At 48.4% G+C, this 18,729-nt stretch overlaps 1 protein-coding gene across 4 annotated transcripts in view; it reads right to left on the minus strand.

Annotated features, from left to right (window-relative positions):
- The window catches only part of PPP1R13B (protein phosphatase 1 regulatory subunit 13B), an 86,353-nt gene that overhangs the window by 4,334 nt on the left and 63,290 nt on the right, over positions 1 to 18,729 (minus strand). For 2 of the 4 annotated variants that reach the window (XM_061181345.1, XM_061181343.1), the window contains 9 exons: positions 15,211 to 15,312; positions 12,849 to 13,023; positions 11,860 to 12,056; positions 9,576 to 9,716; positions 6,624 to 6,804; positions 5,105 to 5,209; positions 2,976 to 3,145; positions 2,112 to 2,613; positions 217 to 965 (listed from right to left, as the gene is read on the minus strand). In XM_061181345.1, the coding sequence (XP_061037328.1) occupies positions 217 to 965; positions 2,112 to 2,613; positions 2,976 to 3,145; positions 5,105 to 5,209; positions 6,624 to 6,804; positions 9,576 to 9,716; positions 11,860 to 12,056; positions 12,849 to 13,023; positions 15,211 to 15,312 (2,322 nt within the window). Of the gene's footprint in view, positions 1 to 216; positions 966 to 2,111; positions 2,614 to 2,975; positions 3,146 to 5,104; positions 5,210 to 6,623; positions 6,805 to 9,575; positions 9,717 to 10,735; positions 10,871 to 11,859; positions 12,057 to 12,848; positions 13,024 to 15,210; positions 15,313 to 18,729 lie in introns of those variants that run through there. The other 2 variants (XM_061181344.1, XM_061181346.1) reach the window with 2 other exon arrangements.

Genomic DNA, 18,729 nt, shown 5'->3' on the forward strand with positions numbered 1-18,729 from the left:
TCTCCTTTCCCTTGCTGCCTGCCCTTCTGATCCCCATATGGCTGCCCTTCCTCAGGGACACCTCGGGCCCCCAGGCTGGCCCTCCGGTGAGAGGCCACCGCCCCTCGTGCCCTGGACGAGCCCCGCTGCTCCCAGCACCCCCGACACAGGCACGCCCTCCACATGCACTGGCTGGCTGACTCGGGAGCCGGGGCCCTGGTCTAGGGTGGCACCCACCGTAGGGGCCGCCGGCAGGGGCGCGGCGGGGGGGAGCGATGCGGGCAGGGGCTCCTCCCCCGGGGGGCTGGGCACCGGCTCAGCGGGCAGGGCCGTGGCCACGTTGTTGTTGTCGTCCTCGGCGGGCTCGGCTGTTTGGCGGGTGTTCGGGGGACAGATGAGCCCCTCCGGTTCGGGGGACGGAAGCCGGTTGTCATTGGCGTCCGAGGCGGGGGCAGGCTCGGCCGGGAGTGGGGCCGTGGGCAGGGCGGGGCCGGCCTCGCCCAGGTTCCCGTTGGCAGCGGTGTTCCCATTGTCCACGTCGGCTAAGGAGCCCAGGAAGTCCTGCGAGGGGCTGGGCTGGTAGAAGGGGGTGCCCTCCATGCCCCCGGCCAGGGTGTTGAAGCGCTGGTACAGCAGCTTCTGGATGTTGGGCCCGCCGGGGCCCTCTGGCTCCGTGATGGAGCTGCGCTTCTTCAGGGGCCGGGGCGCATTGGCCAGCTTCCTGCGCAGGGCCTCCAGGTCAGCGTCGCTCTGGTAGCGCAACGGCGAGTGCACAATGGGCGTGAGCTTGGTGGGGCTGAGCGGCCGCGGCAGGCTCTCCACGGCGGCCCCGTCTCCGGCGGGGGCAGGGCTGTCCTGCTCTGGCTCCTTCTCAGCACTTTCTGAAGGGGGCAGGGGCTGCGAGGCGCTTGTGGCCAGCGACCCATGAAGAAACGGTAGCGGCGACGGGGATGTGGAGCCGGACGGCAGAACAGGTTTACCATACACTGGGGAGACACAGAGGACACCAACCTCAGCAGCCTGTGGCGTCTGGGGCCTGCTCACCAAGCACCTTTGACGACACAGAGATGGGCTCCTACAGAGACTGTAATCTGCCACTGAAGATGCTAAGTCCCCATATTAAATCCCAAAGGAACCTGCTGCTCACAGAACCCCACCAACTCCTTCTGGAAGGTGGAGTGTCTCTAATTTATCAGTTTTTACAGAACTGGGGCTTTCTCAAATGAAAAAGAACAAAAGGTTGCAAACCTGCCTTCCTGCCCTGAACAGGTGTTCACTGTTTCCTGGCCAAGGAGAACCCACGTGACGTGGGACCAAGCCAAATGATGTAAAACGCAGGCCACCTCAGAAAGGAAGGCTGGTCCGGTGGCCCTGGCAAGCCTCTCCCCCGTGGGCCAGGGCCTGCCGCAGGCCAGTGCTGGTACAGCCACCCGGGAGATCCCTGGGCACAGAGTGGCCTGGCCTGCCTAGGGATTCTCAAACTAGATCCTGGAACCTGCAGCCCACGCCCAAGAACGTCTGAAGAGGCCCCAGCCCAGCCCAGATGCCCAGGATCCTGCCGCACAGGGAGGAATCACCGTCAGCCTCCGTATGTGGGGAACCGGGCTCTGTGCTCACACCTGCCTCCCCAGGAGGCCCACGGCTGATGTTCCCGCACCCAAACCAGGGCTTTTCGTCCCTGTGGGCTCCGGGAGAGGATCCCGAAGCAGCAAAATCCTCCCCTCGCATCACCCCCTAGGGGCCTGGCTCAGCTACTACTAGGAGGCCAGGGGGATCAGATCCAGGCAGAGCTCCTACTACGCCAGCTCCCCAGATAGGTCCTGTACAAGTTACTACGAAGCAGGAGGAAAAGAAGAAATTCCAAAGTGCCAGCCTTCCGAGACCTGAATTTCCTGAGCAATGTGGGTAGGCGGGCGCTCAGACAGAAGTCAGAGAGCTGTGGCCCACCTGCAGAACTGCTCTGTGCGTGTCATCTTTTACCCCCGTCTCACACAGGTACCCAAGGCCACACTTTATGTAAGAATCAAGTTTAATCCTAAATAGCACGTGGCCCAGAAGTAAGGATATGGATTGGCATTTTCTCAAGTATGATTTCCTAGCCCCGAGAGATGGAGAGTGCAAACCCACCATACCTGCTTTAACCGACTTATTTAAGGTGCTGTGCGCCGCTGGCTGGTACTTCTTAGGTGGCGCGGCTTGCTGGAGGTACATGGAGTATATGGAACTTGAATTCACCGTCTGTGGGCCTTTCCTGGGGGACTGTGGCCTTGACCCTTTATCAGCCAGGAAGGGCCTAATGGCCACAGTTAGTGGGAGTTCAGGTTTGCCGTCTCCAGCTGGAAAGGCAGGCAGCCCCGCCGGCGGGTACGTGGGACTTGGTGGCACAGAAATCCTCTGCTGAATCTGCTGCGAGGACCCTGGCTGGTGGGGGCCACCCGCAGGGGGCAGCGGTGCAGGTTTCTGCCGACTGGGCAGGCCTGCGCTGGTCCTGGGCAAGCTGCCCTCCTTCCTCCTCTCCAGGGAGTTTGTCGAGCCTGGGCCCACGGGCGCAGGGCTTGGGTACGTCCCATAGCTTGGAGGCAGCTGCTTGCCGACACCAGGGATGGGAGGTGGCACTTTACCAATCTCGATGCCCTAAATTTAGGTGTTAAAAAGAAAGACAAAGTCATCCTTTGAAAAGTCAAGCACGTTTCCATCCACGGTCACAAGAGCACAAAGTAGGACTTGTAATCCTTCAAATAGGCTTGTGACCAGGCACGGGGCACGCCGTGGGGGTGAACAGCAGGGTGAACGACCCTGACCAAAGGCCTCACACCTGCACCCGGCTCTCGTGCTCAGGGTCCATGAACTCCTTCAGACTTGGGTTATGATTTGGACACCAACAGGATTAATTTGCCTCGTGACACCTCCTACCACTTAGATAAAGACGAAGGCTAAATGAGGATGCAGTCGGTTAGGAGCCTGTCTGTGTTTTGTGACGAAGACAAGCGGCCCACCTGCTTCTCCGGGGCTCCCAAGGCCAGCACGGGCACAGGCTGGCTCGAGACGGGCCCCTGCCTGAGAGGCCCCTCCACGTTCGAGTCCTTCCACTCCACGCTGGCGATCTGCGTCGCTTTCACCAAAGAGCTAGAATTGTGTTTTAATGTTGGCCAGTTTCCATCATTGGCTTGAAAAGAACACAGAATTTAAGTAAAATTATTCTTGAAATTAGTTGAACCAACATAAGAATAACCCCCTGCCAGAAGCAAAAATCACCTTCTGGGACGTCACGCTCTGATGGAGCTCCATGACCAGGAGGCGCCCCCCCCACCCACACACCGGCTGCTGCGCGGCAGGACGACCAAGGTTGGCCTCTGCCGGCACCGCCTCACCAGTGCCCACGTGCGGTCATGTGTGCAGAGACTCCATGACCAAGCACAGGGCTGCTCCAGCCCGGGCGAGGGGCCAGAGGGTTGCAGAAACATTCTCAGCCCCCACTGAAATACAGGTCAAAGCCATTACATCGACACCAATGAATAACATAAGCGTCGGCACTTGGTTTTCAAACACTATTTACAAATACAGACAGCAATAAAAAAGACTTATCTTTTGACTTCTTAACAGGTTTGACCTGTACTGCTTCTAGTATTAAAAGAAAAATTTGACTTTAATCTGTTAGAAATTTCCACCCTCTTAAAATAATTCATGATCACAGGAGGACAGTACAAGTTCCCAGTGATTGGAGTAGCAGGCTATCATTCTGTTGCAGTGATTAGAAAGCCAGTCAACCCAGCATTTTCAGGACAGCCACTGGAAAGGTATGTTTTTTAACATAGCATCTTCCAAACTGAGAAAGGGTGCAGAAGCATTCCCTGGTAACACAGGCCCACTCACAGTGAGCCCACAGGGTTAGATCTCAGCCCGCCTCAGGCCCCTGCTTCTCTCCGCAGCGGTACAGGGCTGGACTGGAGTGGGAACCCTCCCAGCCATCAGCCGTATGGGAGGGAGAGCAGCCAAGGGCACTGTTCTGGGCCCTCCTGTAAGAGCAGCACATCCTTGCCCCTCCTCCCATCTGCCAGCACGGGCAGGTGGGGCAACAGCAGAGCAGCGGGAAATCACCCTCCTTTACAGCAACTGTGCCTGAGCCCAAACCTGCGACTCACAAAACAGGAAGAGCAAACTCTCAAATCCGCTCTGCACGCAGCCATACAAGCAGCGTCAGCGCAGTGAGAATGAGAGGGCCTCTGAGCGCCCGGGCAGCGACGGCTCCTAAGCCAAATCTATCTCTGGCAGCAGCACGGCCAGCCCATTGTGTCCACTGCTACTCCGGCTCAGTTCCTCCATGGCTGGAAACCACTGCAGGCTCCAGGCCGCTGCTAGGGCCCTGGTGAGGCATTCCCAGGCCTTAGTCCAAACCATCGCTTTGCTCTGTGTGGCCCATCAGCCTCTTCCGGGACAGGAGTGTGTGTGCTTTCACGCCCCCTTGGTTGTATCAGACCGGGGGGGGGGGGAGGTGTGGGCCAGAGATGCACAGGTTCACCAAGGATGCACCGAGTGCAAACTCCGGGCTGAGGGGAAAATGGACAGAGCCTGCTGCTGACTCAGGAGGGTGGATGGGGCTGGCCGCGGGGGCTAGAGTCCCTGGCCTCTCTCAGGATCACAGAAAATGTGGCCACCGGCTGCTCCTCAAATCCCACAGCCACGGGAGAGTTGGCAGAAGTCAGGCACACAGGGACAGGACAGGGACTAGGGACGTGCCTTCTTCAGGATGCGGCAGGAGGCGCAGAAGGAAGACCCTTCGTTCCTATGATAAAGGGACAGTCATCTGTAAGTATGATGGGAGATTCCTGTACTGAAGATAAAACTAAAAGCCTCATAATGAACTCAGAAAATCATCTTAATTTTGTAAAAACAAAACCAAAAAACCCTTGCTGGGCCAGCACCTGTCAAACCCTTCCTGAGGATGATCTGGTGTTTCGACCCAGCCCAAATTTCACACCTGTTGAAGGCGGGGACCAATTATGTATATGTGGTTTCTGTCTCAAGTCTGACTGCGAGGCGCAGGCCTTTGTCAGTTTGGAAGAACAGCCACGGCTGATTTGGCACCGTCACCAGAGCTTCCCACCGGACCTGCCAGCCAACATACGGTTTGCAAACGGGCTTGTGGGGCGCTGTGACGAGGCACAGTCAGGCCCGACGTCGAGGTCTGACACTGCCCACGAGCCGGTCACTCTGGGTTCACCATGGCCATCTGTGTGACACGGGGACCAGAAGGACAGCCGACAGCACAGTTAGTCTCCCCTGGGAGATTTTCTCACCCCGGCTCTACATCTGGGCCGAGATACTGCCCCCCAGCGTGGGGGTGACACAGGTCTCCTGCGCCCACTCACCCTACAGCACAGAGAAGGAGCGAGGCTACTGCCGAACCTCCGGAGGACACGGTCTCCCAGCCCTGCGAGGGGTCTTCTCCCGGCAGCCTCTGTGAGGCGACCTAGCATCCACCCACAGAGAAGAGGGGAAACTCGAGCCATCCTCAGCTCGGGGCAGGTTTGAGATATTTCAGCAGAGAAGGAGCCGGCTGTGCTAATTATCTGCCATCGGCAACAGCTGAATATATACTCCCACCATCGGGTGGTTCAAACTATAAATAACAGCTTATCAAAGAAAGCTGCAATTAGAGTTTCATGCCGACCACACGCTCCACGTGGCTTCTAAGACACAGCCACGAAGAGATCTGAGCCGGGCACGTGGCCCACGAGGACTGGGGACACCTCCTCCCACCTGGGTCAGAGCAAGCCCCGGGTCCTCCAGCGGGGGCAGCAGTGGTGTGGCTGCTCAGACCAGGTGCCAGGCAAGAGAACTCAAAGCGAACAAACGAAAGACCAGCACAAATCTACCACCAAACCTGAAAAAAGTCCTCAAAATGTAGTCCTGACCCAGTCAGCACTACTGCTGTCAGGAATGTCACCTGTGCTCTGTGACTCCGTGTGTGATGGGCCAGCGTGGCAGCCCTGTCCTAAACAAAGTCTCACTGCCAAGAAGCCCTGGCATCTCATGCATCAGTTTAAAGCACAACCGTCTTCCTCTGAAGACACAGTGCGGCGTCTCCGTGGAGACCTGGGCCTGCGCTCGGCTAGGAAGCCGGGGGCGCCGCAGGGGCTCCACGTCCTCGGGACGGCTACGCACCGGCTCGGCGCTGGGGGCCCGAGTCCGGTCACACCGCACGATTCAGGGTGGCCGAGAGCCAAAGGGGTGGCCTGTGGACTTTCTGGTGGACAGAGAGCACGCTGGGTGGGGCAGGCAGAGCAGCTGCAGGCTCTGCTGATGGGGAGGCAGCCCTCCGCCTGGGCCGCAGCGTGAGGACGAGCACCCTCACAGGCAAACAAAACCTGTGGCAGGGGAGGCTCAGGTCTTAACTAATTTGTGTTTTGAGAAGCCACACAGTAAGGACACTGAGTCCAAAAAAGAGAACCTGTTCTTGTTTTAGGATCATCGTTACTGTGGTGGCACACAGCTCCCCAAATGCTGCCCTAGAGGACAAAGTGCCTTGGAGGACACATCGCAGAGGCTGGGTGCAACGTGGGGGTCTTCTCTGAGGCCACTGTCCCCCCCACAGTCCCCCTTCCTGCTCACTCTCCCCCCGAAAGAGGACCCAGGCCACTCACCGGATTTGGATCTTCCGTGGGCAGCACTTGAGGCGATAGTGAGAGACTGGGGCTTTATGGGGTCTCCGGGGGCAGGATAGCTGCCGGTGCTGGGAACCTGGATGTAAGGCCCCACCGCAGCGACCCTGCCAGGTGTGCTCAGGGGTGACTGTGGCGAAGACGTGCCATTCACACGGCTCAGCTATAAAATGGGAAGAAATGAGAGTCAAAATTCTCCTCAGTTAAAAGAAATTGTAAGCCTAGTATGACCGACTGCTCAGATTTGAGCCAATCACTCAACAGTTCATACGTAGGAAGCTCCATCACCCTGGAAGATCAGTATCTAGAAAGGGCAAGACTTCAAAAAAGGGCCTGAACCCACAGTCCCATATGAGTGATGCTTTGTGATAACACCTACCTGTTTGTGAGTTATAAAACCAGGAGCCGAGTGTGTAACAGAGCAACCCCTCAGGACCCCTCTGTGTACATAACCCTCTCACCTGGGGATGCACTCCCTCCCCTGGGTGGGCACAGAGGCATTGTCAAGCCCGGGCTCTGAGCCTGGCTTCAAATCCTGCTCTGCCACTTACTCGCTGGGCTGCCTTGGGGCAAGTGATGCAACATCTCTGAGCCTCTGTGCCCATGTCCGAAAATTCGGGATAAGCGTTGTTGTAAGGACTGAATGAGCCATGCAGGACAAAGTAATAGGGTCTGGAACCAGGTGAGACTCTGACCAGTTCCCTGAAGGCAGCTCTGCCGTTCTCAGCAAGGACACCAGGCCACAGCCAATGATACTGGTCACGTGACACTGCCCAACAACAAAAGCCTGCAAAACAGGGATCTGACTAGAGAAACGCTGACCCTTAGAGTTCCCCAGACAGGCTCCGAGAGAGCCATACCCATCCTACAGTTGTTGCAAAATTCTGCATGCATAAGCATGTGTCATTTTGAAGAAAGCGTCCATGATTTTGACAGTTGTTTAAAGGTGCCTAAAACCTTTGGGTTGGAGACATCTCTGCAGAAGCACCAACTTCTTCAGGGAGATCCCTTGAAGTATCAGATGGAATAAGAAGTAATATTTATGTAGCCATTTGTGACGGTTAATTTTACCCATCAACTTGGCTAGGCTGTGATACCCAGATATTTGGTCAAACATGTCTAGATGTTGCTGTAACAGTATTTTTAACATTTAAATCAACAGACTTTGAGTAAAGCAGATTGCCCTCCATAATGTGGGTGGGCTGCATCCAATCAGTTGAAGGGCTTACAGAGAAAGACTGAGGTCCTCAGAGGAAGAGGGAATTCCGCCTGTAGACTGCCTTCAGACTCAGGCTGCAACATCCACAACTCCCTGGGTTTCAAGCTGCCGGCCAGCGCTGCAGATTTGGGGTGTGCCTGCCTCCACAACCGCATGAGGCAGTTCCTTACAATCAGTCGACTGATCAGTCTCTACACACATGTACACACAGAACTGATTCTGTTCTCCAGAGACCCCTGACCCACCACTACTAAGACCGTAACGCAAGCAAGCATGGAGCACAGGCACACGTCCTCTCCTATGGTCTGTGTTGTTAATTGAGAGAATAAGGAAATCATGGCATCGTACAGACTAACCATTGACCTTTAAGCACTCTGGTTAAAAAAAAAAAGTGTGGATTTGTAAATAAGAGACTTTTCACCTGACACCACTGATCACGATGCCCACAGAAGTGGCAGTACCCTTCCGCCTCTAGCGTCCTCCTAACCCATCCCACCAGGCGAAGCTACTGCAGCCTGCGCCTCGCCTCCTGAGAGCTGCCTTCAGAGCAGCAGAGGAGCTGACAAGAGGACACCTGTCAACCGTGAAAGCACCACTTTTGGAGTGTGGATAGAGGAGCTCTGGGAGCACTGTCCCAGCTACCTGGCTGCCTGCTCCATGTCCACTCCTGAGGGCAAAGTGCCAATCAGCTCTCCACTCAGGCACTGCTCCCCTCAAACACTGAGCACCACTGGTGGAACAAAAGGTCAAGTGCTACATCCAGCCAGAGACACCACACACAGCAGTCCCTTATCCTCCCACGAGCTCCCAGCGATGCATATGCTCATGAAGCACTGACAGCAACGGCAAGACTCAGGGACACCCTGCCTAACAACAGGGCTGGGTAACGTGACCACAGGCCCTGGGACATGGAATATTACACAGAAGTTACAAAAGGAATGAGGTAATAATGACCTGGAAAGATACCCATATTGCAGTTAAAAAAAAAAAAAAAAAAAGACTAGGTACAGAACAGTGTGAATGATGTAATTCCTACAATTCCATTTTCAATTAAAAATTGAATACCTTTCTGTCTATATTAAGCAAAAGACTGGAACCATTAATAACTATCATCCCTGGAGAATGAGAAGGATGGAAGGGACTTCCACATTTTCCTTTAAATATTTCTGCACTGTTTTAACTTTCTTCCAATGAGTATTTACTACCTTTGAAATTCAAAATACCAAATAAAGATTTTTAAAAAGCACTAACCCCTTACATAGCACTTTTCTCAAGAGTTTACAAAGTCTTTCCACATGGGTTATTTCTCAGAATCCTTACAGCAATTCTCAGCTCATAACAAGGACACGAGGCTACACAAGGTCAAGGAATTTATGCACGTGGCACAGCTTAAAATGGGTGCTGCAACTCCAGGGCCAAAGCTTCTTCCCCCAGTGGAAGGGAGACAGAGCTGCCTGGGGAGAATGGACGGTGAGGCGCTGCGGACCGGGCGGTTTTGATTCCATACACCAGGAAACAACTGTGTCTTTAGGAACATGAACTTTCTTCTACTGTCACCTTTTATGGTTTATGGCCAATTTATGTGGCCATAAATCAGCTGTTTATCAGCTATGGCAAATGGGGGGAGCAGAATGGCATTACAGTGAAGATGTACACTTTGGGGATGAACCATTTTCAGTAGTTTATCTCACAGAAATATTTTCTTTTTCACATGCCTGAATTTTCTTCCCATACAGACGTTCACGCAGGTCATTGATCCGCTTGTCCATCATGGCCACCTCCATGTTGCGCTTATTCAAGAGCTCCTTCTGCTGCTGGAGCTTTGAATTCTGTTCCTGGTTGAGCTGATTACGAATCTGCAAAATAGAAAACATAACATTCATGATTTGTATTAACTAAATAGTCAAATTCTCATTGTTAGGGGGATTAAAAAAAGAAGGAAAAAGCAACATTTAGTTCTTATGTGTATTTACATACAGGCATCGTCCCCTGTATGCTAAATATTTTACAGGTACAGCACAGATGAATCCGGAACATATTTCTTATGGACCAAAGAAAGAGCAAATATCTGCAAATGTGTCTTCTTCAAAGCGTACGGAATGACTAGTACCAGTAATGACTGTGGGACACCATGCCTGTGGTCCTAGGGAACGGGGGCAGGTGGGGTTCAGTGACCTAAGGAGGGGCATCTGTTCTGCCCCACACAGTCCAGTGAATGTGGCAGCAGGAAACCCAAGGATGGCCAAATCACCAAACAGAATGTTCTTATATCATTTTAATGGGTTATAACAAGCACGTTTAAAAAATGAAAGAGAGAATAGAAAACATCCGCGTGCACTGCACACAGAAGGTGAAGTCTTGTCTTGCTAAACTCTTTCAGATGCACACATGTACTAGCACATACGTACTGGCATATGTGTATAGACAGGAGGTAACATGTACTTTATAACCTAGATTGCAGTCAAAAAATTGGAAATATATATAAATAAATATACTACAGTCATCAGACTTTACCAAAAAAAAATCCTTAAAAAACCCTGCACTTGCATGAGGTAGGGGGTATGGGGATATATGTATACGTATAGCTTATTCACTTTGTTATATAGCAGAAACACAACAATGTAAAGCAATTATACTCCAATAAAGATGTTAAAAAAAAAAAGAAAAACCCTGCGCTTTTAACAATTGCTTAAAAATATAAAAAGTAATAAATTCTTATAACACTTTGTTTCTATGCATTTACATTACAGAACTTAACGGCAACAAGTGAGTTTACTCTCTGTAATTAAAAATTTGCATTTCGTAAAATGATATAATACTTTTTCTAGCAAGTGCTAATAGAACTGCAAAACTTGTATCTGGCTTGAAAAATCACCTGCTGGGGACTTCCCTGGTGGTCCAGTGGGTACGACTCCACACTCCCAGTGCAGGGGGCCCAGGTTCGATCCCTGGTCAGGGAACTAGATCCCGCATGCCATAACCAAGAGTCTGCATGCCGCAACTAAAGATCCTGAGTGCCGCAACTAAGACCTGGCTCAGCCTAAATAAATAAATAAATATTTTAAAAAAATCACCTGCTGAATGACAATTTCTGAGAAATGGGAATCTTGAGGGTTGTTATGATTGTGTCCTCCCGAAATTCATATGTGGAAGCCCTAATACCCAATGTGATAGTATTTGGAGATGGGGCCCTTGGGAGGTAATTAGGCTTAGATGAGGTCGTGAGGGTGGGGCCTTCATGATGGGGTTAGTGTCCTTATAAGAGGAGGAAGAGAGATCAGAGCATGTGCGGACACAACAAGAAGGCAGCCAGGAAGTGGACCCTCACCATGAACTGATCTTGGACTTCCAGCCTCCAGAACTGTGAGACATAAATGTCTGTTGCTTTAAGGCAGCCCAAGCTGACTAAGACAAGGATTGAACAAATAGGCATCTATCTTGTCAAAACACAGTTTACACAGAGGCCTTAAGTATTATCTAAAGCTTAATTCTTTACCAGTTCATCATATTGCCAATTAAATTCATACTGAAATTTCTGTACCGAAAACATGCTAAGTGAAAGAAGCAAGTCACAAAGAACTACAACTGCATGATTCCATTCATAGGAAATTTCCGGAATAGGCAAACCCATAGAGATGGAAAGTAGAGTCGTGGCTGCTTAGGGCTAGAGGGATAGGGGGTTGTGGGGTGATGGCTAAAAGGTGTCGGGTTTCTTTTGGGGGTGATGAAGATATTCTAAAATCAATTGTGGTGGCGTATACAGAACTCTGAAGATACTGAAAACCACTTAATTGTATGCTTTAAATGGGTGAATCGTATGCTATGTGAATTATGTCTCAAAGCTGTTTAAAAAATTCTTTTGTACTGAATACATTTTGTGCCTACTATTAAATTAGAATCCGTTAATTTGTTTCCAGTTCCTGAGGTTTCCACGCTGAAAGAAAACCCAAAAGATAAGGAAGTTTTAATAGAATCATTCCTCAGACCCAGGTGAGTTACCTGTAGCTCTTGGTACAGTCTTTTCAGCTCCACTGCTGCTGGTCCTGTCAGCTTGCCATTGTAAGACTGGAACCCATTCAGTTTTCCCTTCTTTAAATCTTCCAATTGCTGACTGAGCTGATCAACTCTTAAAATCGCAGTCTGTACTTCTTGCTTCTTTTCCTGGAACATGGCACTGAACCTTTCTATTTCAGCAGCTATAATTTCCCACCAATAAAGAAAAAAAACATAATTTAGTTGATATTCTTTTTTTCATAGTATTTTGCTATTTTTATTTTGTGATTTCTTCATTTCTATCCATTTAACTCAACTTTAGCATCATCTAGTGCCAGACCTTGGAGAGAAAAAGTTGTAATATCCATAATCCAAATCACACTTCAACAAGCCTTTGGAACACATAATGTGAACGCTCATATGACAAACAATTAATTTGCACTAATTATTGAATATTTTTAAATTAGGGCAATCTGTCCAAAAGCTATCTTGGTCAAGCCACTTAGGAATCTCAAGGCACCAAAGAGACCAAAGGCTCTGTGAGGGCAGGACCATCCAAATCTATCTTGCTTATTCTGTAACATAAAGTAGGTACTAACAGTACCTGATGAAGTAACAATCCACGCACACAGAAATAAAAAGTGAGCATTTGTGTGCTTTATCTTAATACACAGATAAAATTTATGCTGTTCAATTAAAACAGACCCTCATGATGAGTTGAGTCTTAAGAGTACCCTAGCCCCAGTCCAAAGGGCGGCTGCAACCAAGGTAACAAAAGGATCGCTCTACTACATTGCTAAGGCTGCAAAAGATCTTCTAAGATCTCTTAATCTAACCAACCCATCCAGTTAGATGCAGATGACAGAGCAAAGCTTTAGTGCTTTTCTACAGCAAGATCTGACATCAGCTTGTGACTGAGAGCATCTGGAAGCTGGCCTCTGTCTCACGTCATCTACGCCTGCTGAGTGTGGGCGCCAGTTGGCCGCGGCACGTACACAGATTGCCATTCATGATTTTGCTGTAGTCTACTTGTCCTCTCATGGCACGGATCTTCTTCAGTTTATTTTCCTGGGCTTCAACTCTTTCTTTCAATTTCTGAAGCTTTTCATTTTCAGAAATAGACTGCTGCTGACGGCGCTCCTGTTGCTTTAGAAAATGTAAACGCTGTTCCTATTGAGAGAGGAGAACAGCTAACTTTGAAAATTGAAACGTACAGTAACTTTTGTACACTAAAAAAAGTTTAAGTGGATCCCTCAGTATCTCCTATCTTAACGAATGTTACAGAAATGCTAGCCACGCTTTCACCTCCATCCTGTGTGTGAAGCCCCAGCAGCCTAAGCTTCCTGCCACCAGTACCAGGTTTCCTGCTGCTACAAAGCGGCTTTCAAGGGTCCCTTATATTAACCTCCTAAAGGAAATGAGCACTGACTAGCAGAGGATTTTATATTGAAAAGAGATAAGGTGAGCAGTAAGGAGATGAACCTCTAATCTGCTAAGTGACAGGAACCTTCGAGGAAGGGTTTGTTTTCTTTAGGATTAGTTCCTTCAAAAGTAATCAAACATTTTATAGTCAAACAAGAACAGGACAGTCCTACAGTAAAAATATATGCGATACTCCTCAGTAGTTTTTTTCCCTACTCATGTGAAAGCATACCTTAAGGGTAACAGTCAACATTATTCATGGTCCCATCTGTACGCATAAAACATACTTAAGAGGCTTAAGTGTGACTGTGCAGGCGTTACACACTGCACACTAAGGGAAGGGTATATGTGCTTCCATACGGAAAGATCAACATTAACTTGTGAATTACACTGCTGAAAATACCTAAGATTTTTTAAAATAGCAATACTCTTGGATCAATATTTGGAAAGAAAATAAAAAGTAGAATTAGAAAATTTTATAATGACATAATACCACGTACATTTCATCTTAGAAATGGGATGAAAATACTTTCCAATTACTTTTAATTGTTCTTTATTCTTGTAAATCCAATAAACTTTGTAAGACAACTTTTAAAAACAAGTCCAACTTATACTATTATTTACATAAAAGTGGATAGAATCACATGGTCATTAAATAAATGAAAAAAAGTTGAACTGGACATTTGGTTCTTAAGAAAAATCTCTCTACAGAGCAAGCATGAAAAACCTAGGCAGTGGCGTTAACATATGTGTTCTCTCTACAGCAGTTTCAGAACATTTAAGATCATTAAACATGAAATCATTTTCAGCAGGCATGGGTGATAGGTCTGATTTTTTAGTCCAAGACTAAACCATTATTTAGAAAAGTTTTGAAAGCAAGTAGGATCCTGTGGGGCACTCTGGGATCCAAAACCCTTTCTGCACCCCCATTTCTGGTTTGTAGGGAAAAGGCTTCAGACTCCTACACCTTCCCTGAGCTCCAAAAGGCAGATTCAATTACTAACCAGGGAAGTAAGAGAATAATGCAGGAACAAAGGAGGAGCAGTCAGGAAGCAACAGGGTCCTGGCTCCTCCTCCAGGGACACACAGAACAATATACCCTTGAGCTCTTCTGCAGGAACTAAGGCCCCCCCCCCCCAGGTGGTGGATGGTAACTCCACACTGAGCACAGACTCTGGATCACCAGCCTGTTCCCTCACCACCAACCAATCAGAAAGCCACACACCCTGCAGCCCTCCCCTAAATTTTGCCTATAAAAATGCTTCCCTGAGAACTACCGGGGAATTCGAATTTTTTGAGCATGAGCCACCCGTTCTCCTCACTTGGCCCTGCAATAAACCTTTCTCTGCTCCAAACTCCAACATTTCTGTTTTGGTCTGTTTGGCCTCACTGCAGGTCGGCAACAGTTTCAAACACTACGACAGAGTTTCAACAACAAATCTAGTACTCAGTGTAAATAATGAGTGCTGACAATGCCGTGCACCAAAATAAACCAAACAAATTCCTTGTAGGGTGGGACAAAGGGAAGCCACTGTCTTGGGGGCCCATGACCAGTGTCTTATCACAGGTCACTGGCTTCCTCTAGAACACTAATGCCAACTACATCAGCCGAGAACACACCCAGAGGAAAAAGGAGGGGACAATAGAAAGCATCCTTTCTTTCCAAATTTTATCTACAATTGGATAAGGCCAACTGTTTCCTGTCCCGGGGGGTTGTGTGTGCAAGTCAAGGGTCAGATGCTTTTGTTCTGATACTTTCCCAACTTCAAGAAGCTACAGTATGCATTTATGATTACATAAGAGATAATTAAGAAAGACATTGTGTTAAACACTGTGGCGGCATGGCCCTACTTGCAGGGGTTAGCCAGGTAATCTAAAGTAATGCCGAAGAACACACTTGTTGAACACTTCCCCACCGCTGCTTTAATAACTTACCTTGGCAACCAACATTTGCTGCTGGTTTTCAATTTGCTGTTGCTGCCTAGCTGCCATATCTTGGAGTTCTGAGAGGGTAAGTTCCACACGTGGATTGCCAATCTGCAGGAAACAAAACAAACTCAGATTGGAATGTATGTTTATCTGCATAATCATTTTCTCTAGTGTCAAAATGCACACACATCAAGATTTTTAAATAGGTTCCCTAGAAGCTAAGAGAAGATAAATAAGTGTACTTTCTCATAAGAACTTTTCCTCCTAATTGTTGACTGCTTCTATTAAATTTATTTGAGTAAAAGGGGATGTCAAATGTTTAAGGATAAACAACATAAAAAATAAATGTGTAGGTGACACCTTAAGGACAAATGTCATTTCACTGCCACCTGGTCTCAAGAAGCTGAAATACATAAAAGATTCTAATATACAAATAGCTCATTAAAAACACCATAGGTATGGCCTACACCAAAGATTGACCCATTACTGACAGAGAATTATCTGTGTGAAATAAATACAAAAAGGTAACACATCTGGAGGAGTGGCAACCAATGGAACTGGAAAGCATGTCCCCATTCTCTGTTAATGATAAATAATTACATCAAGCATTTTTATTGTGTTCATCATGAACCTTGCACTGAAGTAATTACTTTCCATTTATGAACTCATTTAAGCCTCAAAATGACACTCTCAGGTAGGTATCATTATATCCCCATTCTACAGATGAGAAAATGAAGCAGAGAGGAGTTCAAACTGCGCCACAGGTCCGGCAGTTTGCATGGACAGAGCAGGAGGCAGAGGCTTACTGTTGACCATCTCATACAGCACAGTCTTTACTAAGCATGCACTACTACGCTAGACGTGACACATGCACTGTATCACACAATCTTCATAACAAGCCTCTGCGTCAGGCAGATGAGCCCCACACTGGGCAGGAATCCCAGGAGAAAGGTGAAGGGGCGTGGCTAAGGGCACAGAGCTGACAAAGGGACAGAGCTGCAATCCTAGCCACGCCTGTCTCCCTCCCACCTCCTCCAGCCCCGGCTGTGCTAACCACACAGGTGCACAGCCCCTCCTCAGAGCTCCACTTTCTACCTCTAGGCTCAACTGCAGTCTCAGGGTCCCTCCTACCTCCCTTGCGCCCTCTTGTAATTCTTCACAGGGGTACCCACCCCTGTTCCTCCGGCTCCAGTCCTCCCCAAATCGTGTGGTGTTCAAGCCCATTCTGGACTCTTGGAAAATGGAATCAGGATCTGTTCACCGGTCTTAACTGGACCATGTTTATCTAACATCCCGAGAAAGTAATGTGGAGCAAGCCCCTTTTCAAAACTAGATATTGTAAACTGCCAAGTTACAGAAACTTCATTTGAAAAGAGATTTGTTCATTCTCCAGAAATGCCTGGCAGGACTGTCACAATGCCCCAAATTTCTGCTTTAATACTAATAAAGGATTCTAATTTCCACCTATTCAGATTTTCCAATCACCACAACAAAAGGTATTTTTAAAACTTTTAGAACTTTACTCCTTAAACATATTTTTCACTAGAGAAAAATGAAGTTCATGCAACAAATCTTTCAATTCACATTAATTTCATAATTTTACAACTTGAAGAAAAAACAAAAACCTGTCTCTTTGGTCTCCCCTCCACACCAATGGCTTAGAATAACAATGAAAAGAGGACAGAGGAGAAATTTAACTGTTTGATATTCTGATATTCATACCCGTGAACAAGAGAGAGCTCTTTGTATGTGTTGTGTCATATGTGTATTTCTAACTATAAGACTAAGATATACTCTACTGTCATAAGTAATTCAGGTATTGTATCTTATGTATATACTCATATATATTGTAATTTAATAAAAGTTTATTGACAGATATCACAAACGGAAAACTGTATAAATCATAGTGTTCAGCTCAGTGAATTATTTCAAAGTGAACACACCTGTGTAATTTAATTGTATTTTAAACGGGTTATAAAAACACAAGCCACCATAAATTTGTAAGTCAACAGATATGCAACATTTTACACTTTAGTACATATTCCCTAATTTGTTCAATGTGAAAATTTAGAAGAAAGCACCTTTTCAGAGTTGTTTTTTTTTTAAATTAATTAATTTATTTATTTTTGGCTGTGTTGGGTCTTCGTTTCTGTGCGAGGGCTTTCTCCAGCTGTGGCGAGCGGGGGCCACTCTTCATCGCGGTGCGCGGGCCTCTCACTGTCGCGGCCTCTCCCGTTGCGGAGCACAGGCTCCAGACGCGCAGGCTCAGTAGTTGTGGCTCACGGGCTTAGTTGCTCCGCAGCATGTGGGATCTTCCCAGACCAGGGCTCGAACCCGTGTCCCCTGCATTGGCAGGCAGATTCTCAACCACTGCGCCACCAGGGAAGCCCCAGAGTTTTTTAAGAAAACAAAAACCTCTGATGTAAATTCTATCCTCTTATGACAGGCCTATCAGTATGCATTCTCTCCTTGTAAACTAAACCCCATAGGAACAAGTTAAAATTCTCCATATGAACTCAATTTATTCAGACAAACCAATGACCTAATTCCTTGCTTATTTCTTCTCATTGCATCTAATAAGAAGAAATCAAATCCTGTTCCCATTGGCACATCGAGGTCCCTCATTATGGTAGTTATCTGATGAGTTCAACTCCAGGTCACAGGGAGGACAAGTCACTTCCACGACTAGTAAAACTAGTGGAAAAGTTCTCTCGGTAACAGCCCAACAGGCTTCTAAAATACAGGCCCAGAGAAAGGAAACAGCTCCCCAGCCTTCCACCTGCTACACCATCCTCCCAGCTGGACTGCTGCCTGGGGCCCCAGGGCTCAGGGTCCCCTCTCCCTCCAACATTCTACCTGGACTCTGAATTCCAGGGCTGGTATTTATGTTCCCAACGAACGCGGTTCGCTCTCCAGCCTGACACTGATGTCACCCACCTCCCATAACAAACAGAGCCCACCCAAGCCCAGGTATAATGGGCTCCCCACCCACCCCTACCCCCAACAAGCTCAGAGAAAACCGGAAGCCTCTTGCCCCCAGCCTTCACTTATCTGGGCATATCATCCCCTTCTTTCTGCAAGCGTCTACAAATCTACTTGCGGGAACAATGAATTAAGAGACATTATTCCTCTAACTTACAATACTTGTATTGCAATATATACAAAACTTTCATCTGACAGAAAACTTGTGCTGGCCGCCCTGGCTAATAAGAAACTCTCCACAGGTCCCAGTGCATCCAGCACCCACAGCGCCCAGCCCAGTGCATGGCCACAGGCTCCGATCAATGATTAACATTTCTTGAATGGATTTATAAGTTAATCAATATTTCCTCATCCTTCCACCACACCCTGATCACACACCTACAGAGACAGCGTCTTCTCAAACTTAAAGTCCAGACTTCTTTTCATTCTGTCTTCCTACAGAGCGCCGACATGCTCCTCGCCATTTTATCTCCCTCCCCAGATCTTCCCCCAAACCACGTGAACCCACATTTCCTCGGGCCCCTATCACCTCCCTTCTGACGA

Source organism: Eubalaena glacialis, chromosome 2 (assembly GCF_028564815.1).
Source record: "Eubalaena glacialis isolate mEubGla1 chromosome 2, mEubGla1.1.hap2.+ XY, whole genome shotgun sequence".
NCBI classification, from domain to species: Eukaryota; Metazoa; Chordata; class Mammalia; order Artiodactyla; family Balaenidae; genus Eubalaena; species Eubalaena glacialis.